This window comes from Sceloporus undulatus, chromosome 4 (assembly GCF_019175285.1).
Source record: "Sceloporus undulatus isolate JIND9_A2432 ecotype Alabama chromosome 4, SceUnd_v1.1, whole genome shotgun sequence".
NCBI lineage: Eukaryota > Metazoa > Chordata > Lepidosauria > Squamata > Phrynosomatidae > Sceloporus > Sceloporus undulatus.
In genome coordinates, this window is record NC_056525.1 from 125,289,719 (window position 1) to 125,300,321 (window position 10,603).

The 10,603-nt window shown below is 41.8% G+C and overlaps 1 protein-coding gene across 2 annotated transcripts in view; it reads left to right on the forward strand.

Annotated features, from left to right (window-relative positions):
• Positions 1-10,603, forward strand: part of ASTN1 (astrotactin 1) — a 260,478-nt gene that overhangs the window by 105,647 nt on the left and 144,228 nt on the right. The window contains exons 3-5 of one of the 2 annotated variants that reach the window (XM_042464121.1): positions 614-1,007; positions 1,980-2,153; positions 4,624-4,731. In XM_042464121.1, coding sequence (XP_042320055.1) covers positions 614-1,007; positions 1,980-2,153; positions 4,624-4,731 — 676 coding nt within the window. The remainder of the gene's footprint in view (positions 1-613; positions 1,008-1,979; positions 2,154-4,623; positions 4,732-10,603) is intronic. The other variant, XM_042464122.1, reaches the window with a different exon arrangement.

Below are 10,603 nucleotides of genomic sequence, written 5' to 3' on the forward strand. Positions count from 1 at the left end.
AAAAGTAAACCCCCTCTGAACAAATCTCACCAAAAAGTAAAAATAAAATAAAATAAATCCATGATAGCCTTAGTTTCAGTTGTTGGTAGCGACTTGAAGGCACACAACAGCAACAAGAACGGCAGCAACAAACAGAATTATATTGTTACAATCAGCCTATGGTATCCTATCATAAACATTTATGTCATACTGGAGGAGTATATACTTCTCTGATGCCATTTATGTCTTTCATCAAGATATGCCAACTCCCACAAAAGATATCATTTTTTGTGTCTTTCTTATTATCTTAACCTGAGCTTTCCACAGTCAACAACATCCATGTTTTTCTCTGAAACCTTGAGAAACAGAACCTGGCACTTTTTAAAAAGGTAAATTACTTGGGTGTCAAATTTCAAGTCTGTTGTCAAGTCATACACTGTGGGACAAAATACAATTAAAATGAATGGAAGTCCCATTGCAAGTTCCATTGATTTCAATATGTCTAGTCTAGTTAGCACTAAAATTGGATGAAGTACTATGAGGGTGCAAAAGACAAAATGTCTGACCTCTGCTGGCATCCTCGTATGTCATTTCTTCAGGTCATTTGAGTCTCATTTCATTTTGATTCCCATAGGGTGGGATGATTGCCTTGCTGCTTTCCATCTTGTGCCTGGTGATGATCCTCTACACACGCCGGCGTTGGTGCAAGCGCCGTCGAGTTCCCCAGCCCCAGAAGAGCGCCAGTGCTGAGGCAGCCAATGAGATTCACTACATCCCTTCGGTGCTGATTGGGGGCCATGGTCGTGAGAGCCTGCGTAATGCTCGGGTGCAAGGCCATAACTCCAGTGGGACGCTAAGCATCCGGGAGACCCCCATCCTGGATGGCTATGAGTATGACATCACTGACTTGCGTCACCACCTGCAGCGGGAATGCATGAATGGTGGTGAGGACTTTGCCAGCCAGGTCACCAGAACACTGGACTCCCTGCAGGGCTGCAATGAGAAGTCAGGCATGGATCTCACTCCAGGTGGGGCATAATCTTGATCTGTGTGTACCTCCCTGCAACATTTTGGTGTGATTGGGTGGGCTATTTTGCTAGCCATACATTTAGTTCATTATCTTTCAGTATTTTTAAATCCCGTGGCTTACCACTCACCTCATCCTATAGCATGGAATTAAGTTTTTGTTCTTACACCATTCTAAGCCTGTTTCCTTCCTCTTTGTAGCATGGCTTGTCACTATCCAACATAAAGCCCAAGAATAGCCACACAAATGTATTGTGCCAGATTCTCTCTAATTTTTGGAAGGGAAATATTAGCACCTACAGTAAGACAATAAGGCTTACCAGCCAAATACATTATTTGGCAAGGTACAGGACAGTTATCAAAGTTCATTATATTCGACAACTATTAAAGTGACACTGAATTATTTGGAAGTTTTCTTCACATTGTGAGTAGCAGGTATGGAAAGGGGGAATTGCATAAGGGGAAAACAATTTGAGCCCCTTCCCTTAAACCATTGTTCTAATCTGCTTTATCTCCTCCTTCACATCCTATCTATTCATTTTTTTTGTTTTTATTTTTTATAAGCCTATGAACACAACTCAGTAAGGCCAACAATAAATAGTGACATGTCTACTTTGGCCATGAGTGGTGGGAAAGGTGTGGGAATTTTCAGCAGCAGTACACTTAGCAATCCAGAATTTGTAAAGTTTTCACAGAGCCCTTCTCATAGGGAGTTCCTCTTAAATGCCAGATGATCCTTTTGAATTGGTTTGCTTGAGGAGGTGGTACTAAGGTGTGTGAGTAGAACTGGGAAACTGCTCAGATCATATAATGGCTAATTAGAGCATTGGGATCTCAGCTCCTATTTCTAGCTGTTCTACTCCTAGAGATGATCTTAATACAATTGCCTGGATAGCTGGAAATGAATATTTTCTCTTTCTTCCCCACTCCCCTTTCTCTTTCCCATTCTTCTTTTTTGTCTCCTTTTCTCAAAGTCTTTGCCTTAAATTCTTCCTGTTCAGGAAGTGACAATGCCAAGCTGTCCTTGATGAACAAGTACAAGGATAATATCATCGCCACCAGCCCTGTGGACTCCAACCATCAACAGGCTACACTGCTCTCTCATACCTCCAGTAGCCAGCGCAAGCGGATCAATAACAAGTCTCGAGGTACCACCTGGAACAGCTTCCTTCTGAATGATGTGGGGTTAGGGATGGGGATGGGCCCTGCTGGGACAGACTAGTGGGGAACAGGCAGAGATTCCAACAGTCATCAGCCCAAGATTGGACAGCTTGGTCTGGGCTTGGTTGGCTGAAGGCAATCCTGCTCCCCCATTGTTTGTCACCAGCATCTAGCATTCAAGGATATCTTGTCTTTAACATGGAGCTGTTGTTTATGTATTATAGCTCATAGTTACTGAGAAACACATGAGAGTATGACAAAGGTACTTTTTGGGCTACAGTGTTCAGAGTTCTTCGGCCAACATAGCCACTGGCCATATTGGTGATGAGTTACAGAGAGTTTGTCTCCAAAATGCAGCCAAACTCTGACACACATTTTCCATGGGTTTTTAAACTCTGTATTCATATGAATATTAATGCTAGTGAACTGTGATAAGAGGTCTCATCCACAGATCCTGTGTCATTCAGAGAGCTGGTTGACGTAAAATCTCCCAGCAGGCACTGTTAATTCTTTGAACAAGAGGGTGGCTGTTTTTCAAGGCTGATGTATATTGTGCTTCTATCATTTTCTGTAGGCAGTTAGGAGATACCAGTGCAGACACCCTTGTTATTGAAGGCCCAGTTGGCAATCACCAACTGTTGGCAAGTGCTGTTACTGGTGTTGCCTGGGTAAGAACAATTACTTCAGTGAAGGTTGGAGAGAGGTGTTCTGGCCTGGTGACCTTGGTTTGGATCTTGGGAGAAGGACTTCAGAGCCCTGGAGGCTGTTGGTTCTGATGTCAAGGGTGCAATGAATGCCCCATTTTTTAGTCCAGATTTTAAAGGAGCTGCCCAGAATGCTGATCCCAATCTCCTAAATAAATTCAGCACCTTGGATAGCATGTTAAATTTTTTTGCCTAAGATATGGAGCTGATTCACTGCCCAGCTGACACCAGAGCTACCAGGCTCTGTTGCTTCAAGGGCTATTCTGGTCACAAATGTGCAAAGAGCAGAAATAGGGTGTGTTGACTTTGGGATCACTGTTGAGCAGACTCAAAGTGAGGCACCCCTCTCCTAAAACAAAAACAACCTAAAGAAGGGTCTGCTCAACATTTCAAGGCTGAGTTTTGTTAAGTCACAGACCAATTTTGCTTTTTTTCTCTGTAAAAATTAAATTGTAGTGATTAATTTAATTATGTTGTTTTAAAGAAAAGCCAAATACAGTAAATGATTGGATAATCACCTTAGAACAACATAAACTAGCTCCCAGATTGCCACTGCATTTTCATTTCTAATGAAATGAAAGAGATGAAATTTGGGAGTGGGGATTTACAGGGAAGGACTGGCTAAACTTGTAGTGATGGCAAAATCAGTGGCCCCATCTCTGCTGAGTGGGACCCTTGGGTGTATATAGGCATTTGCCACACTCTTGGACCAACATAGTGATGCTGAGTGCTTTATACCATAGCAATAGCAACAGCAGCTTCATTTATATACCACTTCATACTGCACTAAGCAGTCTTTAAGCGTTTCACAACTGAAAGCTAATTGCCCCCAACAAGCTTGGTACTCAATTTTAGCAACCCCAGAAAAATGCAAGGTTGAGTTGAGCTTGAGTCCCTGGCTGGGACTGAACACACAACCTTGTGGTTTGTGAGTGAGTGGCTGCAGCATAGGAATTTAACCATTGGGCCACCAGGGCTCCATAACAGAAGTAGTGACAGTGCACTGCCAACAAATTAGACCCTGTCTCTGATAATGGCCTCCACATAACAAGAGCTTGTTGCAATATCCTGAGTGCATCCACATCTCAGCCATCTCTCCATTTTAATACATTAAGGCATGTTTCACAGCCTACTGTAACTGAACTTTTCCCCTTTGCTTTGTCTTTTTTCTTGGAAGCCTAAGGCTCAATCTCCATGTCAAATTGAATGAGCTTTTCTCTTTTGTTTTTATTTTAACCCTAAGCAGCCTGGGCAGGTTATGGGTGAAGGAGTCTGCTTAACCTACCCATCCAACTCTCTTTTTGCCATTTTCCAGTCCAGATCACTGACTTTTCGCCTGTATGGAAAAATATAGAGAAAACATGTGGTACTTCCATACTTTTTTCTTCTCAGGTGAAAAAGCAGCTTTGGAGGGGAGATTTTGAATTGTAAAGTGACAAGGAGGAAAGGATAAGCAGCCTTTTTCAACTATCCTTCCACTCCCTTGTTTTTCAGCCTTGCTTTAAAAATAAAAATTATGAAAGGAAATAAAATATAGAATTCTGTATAATGTGTAGACTACCTTGAATACAGTCTTTGAGATAAACCCAGTAAAGTCCACTCTGTAATTTCAGTGGGAAAGTTTGGTACATTGGATAATAAAACCAAAAGGTCTTTGTTGTAAAGCTGTTTGATAATGGCATGTAGAATACAAGGAGATATTTCACAGCTAATGTTAGCAATTGTTTCCTTTCTATTTTTTTTAAAAATGTAGCTGGCTCTGCATTTCTGAATCCTGAAGGCGATTCTGGGACAGAGGCAGACAATGATCCCCAGCTGACCTTTTACACAGACCCATCCCGGAGCAGGCGGCGTAGCAGGGGTAGGTGATGGCAGCAGCATCAGGAGGGTGATAGCAGGCGTACTGGGCAAGCGCTTAAGGGAATGTAGTGCTTTCCAGGGCAATGCTTTCAGGCCATTCAGGGCCAAGCTTGCCTCTTGTGTGGTGATCACATACCTGGCACTTGGAAGATGCTTCATTTTAACAGTCACTAGGTTCCTTCTAGCTGCTTTCCCCTCACTCTGTTCCCTCCCCCAGAATTTATAGTTATGGGATGTCTTCTCACTCAGTAAAGCTGCCCCTGCAAATTTCCATTCCAACAATACCAAAAGGTGGTTGATGGGATTTCTTCTCCATGTTTTCTGCTCTCCATCAAAACTCCATGGAGCTGAACTGGGGGTTTTGCTCATTCTTTTTTCCTCAGTGTATGATTTGATGCAGAAAGAGTCTTTTCAAGGTAGAAAGGTTGGAAATCTCTGCTCTGGGTAAATGTAGATTTAAGTTAAAACATCACAATGTGAAATCTAAATTATTTGAAGCTTCTCTTTAAGAAGGGCTCCCAGCAGAGCCGACACAATCCATCATCTTTTCCAGACCAATAAACACATTTCTGTGATAGATTTCTCTCTGCATGAGCTGTCTGGATGAGATCTCTGAAACCCAAGCCCTGTCTCATCTCCTTGCAAGTTACAGATCCCTAAGGCACCTGATTCTGGCGTGTCAGGGAACTGGTTGTCATGGAGAAACCAACCCATGGAAAGGACAGAGGAGGGCATGAATTAAATATTTAGAGAATGGCCATCTTCTACTTTGGAGTAATAAATTTTATGGCCAGGCACTGAGTGCTCTTGAATTCAGTGATTTGCATATTATATCTCCAAATCTCTGAAGCTATGTTGAAAATTTTACAACTTCTCGAAACATTCCTAGAGAATTCCTAGAAATGTTTCATCTTAGCACTACCCTCTTAATATATCTCAGGTTTTATTTAGGAATAAAATAAAATAAATAAAAATTAAAAAATCAATGGCACCTCAGAACTGCCCCTGTGAAGGCACTGGTGATGAGGCCTTGGCTTCAGACTCTGGCCTTGCTGTGCAATCTGCGAAGTGTGAATAAAGGCCAACCTGTTCTTAGGCTGCCTATGACTATTCTGTTGGGGGTGAGAGGGAGTGGAACTGTGAGGTATGCATCAACTGGCACTGAGTTTATTATTTCGCAAACTGAGGGCTGAGCCTTTTAACATGTGTAGTTCAAAGGCATTATATAATGCTAATCTAGTCAGAAGTGCAATAAAAAGCAGCCCTCTGTTTTCTTGGGAGTTGTTTTTTTCTCTGGTCCAGTGATCCCCAAACTGTGCTCTTTAAGGGAGTTTGGACTTCAGCTCCCAGAATCCCAGACTATTGGCCAACATGGCTGAGGCTTCTGGGAGCTGAAGTTCAAAATTTCTTAAAGGGCACAGTTTTGGGACCACTGCCCTAGTCTATTATGCCTGGACACAAGTAGGGTGCAGTGTAACAAAAGCAGACAGATATATAGGACTGAGTCTACGCCAGGCCTGAAGAAGTTGTGGCCAGATGTAGTGAGCTACCTGGTGCTTCTCAGGCTCTGTGTTCTATAATAATAATAATAATAATAATAATAATAATAAAAATTTTTATTTGTATACCGCTTTTCCACAGATCAAAGCGGTTTACAGCCGTAGAAAACCATTACAACCATAAAAAACCGTTACAAAACATCTCTAGATAAAAACCAATTAGACAAAATTTAACACAGTCATACAGCAAGGTATGGCATCAGTGGCACCAACATACACAATTTCATTTATCAGGGGGGAAGGCTTGACAAAAAAGGAAGGTTTTAAGCCTTTTAAAAAATGTTTCTAGGGGGGGTCGTCAAATGGAGCTCCTCGGAAAGGCTATTCCAGATTTGCGGGGCCATCACTGAAAAGGCCATCTTTTGTGTTTGTCCAGCCCAGAGATGGTGAACCTTTAGGGAGTGCACCAAGTGCCCAAACTAGAAGGCCTTCTGGCATCAGGTGTTACTCAGTGCTGCAGGCAGAACTTCCAGGGGGCACTACAGGACCTCCAGGGTGGGACTTCTGCCCTCCAGTGGGTGGGACCTCCAGGGCAGGACTTTTTCTCCCTGCCCTCCAGGGCCTTCAGCTGCCTCTCCAGAAGCAGCTGAAAGCCTGGGACTCCCAGGTTTCTCCTCTTCCCTTCCCCCTACCTGACACGAAAAATGGCTTCGCGTGCCATCTCCGGCATTTTATCTTCCTTTTCTACTAAAAATAATATTCAAGTTGCCTAACAACATAATTAGAAACAAATTAAACAATTGAAAAGATTTTGCAGTTGAAACAAATGGGCTAGGTCAACTAGGTCAACAAACGGGCTAGGTCAGGTCTAGGTCAACTGAGTAATCTTTGGGGAGCCAGCTTGGTATAGTGCTTTTATTGTTGGACTAGGACCCCACGAGACCAAGGTTCAAATCCCCATTCAACCATGGAAACCATGTGGGTGACAAAGGGCAAGTTACATTCTCTCAGCCTAGGAGGAGGGTAGTAGGAACCCCTCTCTGATCAAATCTTGTTAAGAAAATCTTGAAGGTACATTTTGCATATGTTTAGAAATACTAACTCTTGTTGATAAACACTTTCAAAAAAAGAAAAAGAAAAGAAAAGAAAAGAAAATAATTGCAATTACATTCCAAATCATGACTTTTGTTGTGACAGATGGGCTAATCTGTAGTCTCTCTTTACAATCCGATGGAACCTTCCAGACTTTTAAAATTATTATTATTACTGGTAGTGCTTAAAGACACTGTTATGACAGAGCAAAAATTGGATCCTTTTGCTCCAGATGTTACCCAGTACTTGTTGCATAGATGCTAAGCTGTTTCCCAACTGGAGGCCAAACTGGGTTTTAGAATGGGATCTGGTTTGATGGAGAAGAAATGGACACAACACACCACACAGCTTGTTGGGTTGGAAAGAGATGCCTAGGCAGAAAGCCAGACTCTTAATGGCTCTTCATTCCCAACAATCAGCTATTTTGAGGGCTGACACATAATGACTTGTAAGACACTGCTGCAGTTTCAGTCTCTATGAAATGGTGGTCATATTGACCTATGGTTAATATTTCAATTGTCTTTTAAAAAGGAAGGCAGAATCTGGTATCATTGTAAGTTGCAACAAAATTACATTAACATCAGTGCTAATTTGATCATTATCATGACATCTTGGCTGAGCATTTGATTGGCCAAGTGTCAGTGTTAATAAAAGAACCAATGAAGTATAGGGGCTGCAGTGATGAGCTTATATGTTGAGAATCCCAGTTCAAATCTCTGTTTTTAGTTATTAAGCAACTGGGAGGGAGAGGGCCACCACTGCTATCATTAATAGAATAATTATAACATGCACTCTGTACTTCAGAATAAATAAAAATTCAGAACATTCTGTCTGTGGCCTTATAGTATAATAAGACAAAAGAAAGGAATGGGAAGGAAAGGATAAGGACTGGATAGGAATGGTATATTAATGTTAGGTAAAGAGTAGAACCACAGGAAATAGAGGCTCTCAGCAACTATGTAATGCAAACATAGTTACTGAGTTGTTGTCAAATGTTAAAGAGTGGGGCAGAACCTGGGGGGGGCACAAGGGATGCAAGATGTGGAGGCGGTGATCCCTCCTTCTCTTCCTCTTCCCAAACTTTTTTTATGTGTAAGATTTATGCATATGTTGAGTTAAAAATTGAATTTACTTAAATAAAACTGTTCTAATTTGAACATTGTTATTTCCTTATAAAATGTTAAAATATGAATATACATGAATGTGGGAATGAAAATACGCACACTAAACAAATTATGCTGAGTGGTGGGGAGCAACATACGCATGTAGGTGTAAACGGGGCCCCAAGGGTAAAAAGTTTGAGAACCACTGATGGAAGACTGGAAACAGTGCAGAAAAGGCAAGTGTTTAGAAGATGAGAGGCAGCGAAATGAACATTAAAAAGGGTGTTGTTTTTTTTTAAAAAGGTATGTTATATCATGAGAGAGTGCATTAAGCTACAACACATAGAACAAAAGTTTTGAGGAGAAATCGAAGCACAGATTTAAGGCAGCACAAAATCATGTAGAGACTGATAAGTAGCAACGAGGAGATTAAATGTTATATGAGAAAAGCTAATGGTAAAATAAGAAAGAGGCTTGAAAACAATGGAATATAGATCAATCTCAACAAGAGATTAAGAACAGAGACAAAAAGAGCAAACCAAAGAAAAAGGAGACCTAATAGGAGAATGAACAGAGCACCTTAATCTTGATGGCATGGTAGTCTCTCTTTTCAAAGTCAGTAGTGCCTCTAGGAAGGATCTTCTGGAGCCCTTCAGCTATGATGGTGTGCTATCAATTTACTCATGTTACTTCAAAGAGTAACACAAGCAAAAAGAAAAAAAAAGATGCAGCTCTTATTTGCACTGAGCAGCATGGAATATGAAGGTTGATTATAGAAGAAAGATTTAAGGCAAGGAAAGAAAAGAATAGGAGGAATGGGAGAAGAAAGGATAGCAAGAGATTATGAGCGAATGCAGTTACTGGTCCTTGTGTTTTGGTTTGGTCAAGAGTGAAACCTAACATTGTTTTGAGGGAGGATTTAGTATCAGCTTCAGTTACCTCACATAACTGTTGTATGTGTAGAATACAAATGTGGTAGATACATAAGCAATGCTATTTATTAGGAGAAGTGCATCCAGAGCGACAGAAGCTGACTGTCAGATTTATTTTTAAAGAGGAAAAAATTCTGTTTTCACCTATTCACTTTGAAAATCAAGATTTTAAATGAAGGCCTGTTTGTTTTTTAAAGCAACCCATTTTATTTTCAGTCTGCGCTACAAAAGCGAGTCTTCAGACAGTTGTCTAAAACACACACAGACAAGCCATGCTTTTCACTTCTCCCATGGCCTGAGGCGGGCTGTATAAGCTGCTAAGCATAAGTTAGTCTAGGCTTCAGGTTTTCCTATGCTACCCTTCCTGCATATTTGATCATTGCTTCTGCCCTGCTGGGACATCATACGGCTGTCAGAGATAGTAGATGGCAGGATGCCTTGACGCCCAAGGGACATGGATAGAGGCTGCCATTCAGGAGTGCGTGTCTGAGACAGTGATAGATCCAGTTTGGGAGGGAGGGGTGAAGTGAAGCCCTCCATGGAGTGTCATAAATCACCCCAAGGAACCAGCCGTCTCTCCACTTGTGGGCTGGTAATGAGGGACACTGCTGTTCGCAGTCATGGTTTAGGGTACAATCTGTCAGCTGGCACTGCTCCTGGAAATTATCCAACCCCATTCCTAAAATCTGTGCTGATAAGGCAAATGTTCATTCAAGATCTGTGTATTTGATGCCTGCCTTCCTCAAAGAGACTGACAGGTCACACCCAGGTCACTGGTAATCCTCTGGGCCTATGCCTGACCTTGCCCTGCTCACCATGCTTTCCTGGCTCAACATCTCATCTCAAGTCTCTGAACTTTCCCTCCTCTTCTCTCCCTGCTCCCACCACTTAGTTTTCATATCTGAGAGCAGCTTGCTCATTTTCTCAGAGTAAGTTGGTTTTCTTTAGACTGTGGGTTGTGGGAGGGTACCCCAAGAGGGGGAGACATACACGAAGGTAACTAACACACCATAGTGATACAAGGGTTCTGGCAAAGGGCAACTTAGTGTTTCATGAGTAATAGGATCATTCTCACTGTCAAGAAATACTTCCAAGATAGGCTCCACTGGTATAAACATGGGCCTTTGAATTTTATGGCAGTGCTATGGGGTGTGTGTCTATGCAAAACAGCTCCTGTGGTGCTTCTGGAGCATGAAACACCTTTTTTTGTATATGGCTTTATTCTTTCCAAGGAGTGGTGCTTCTCA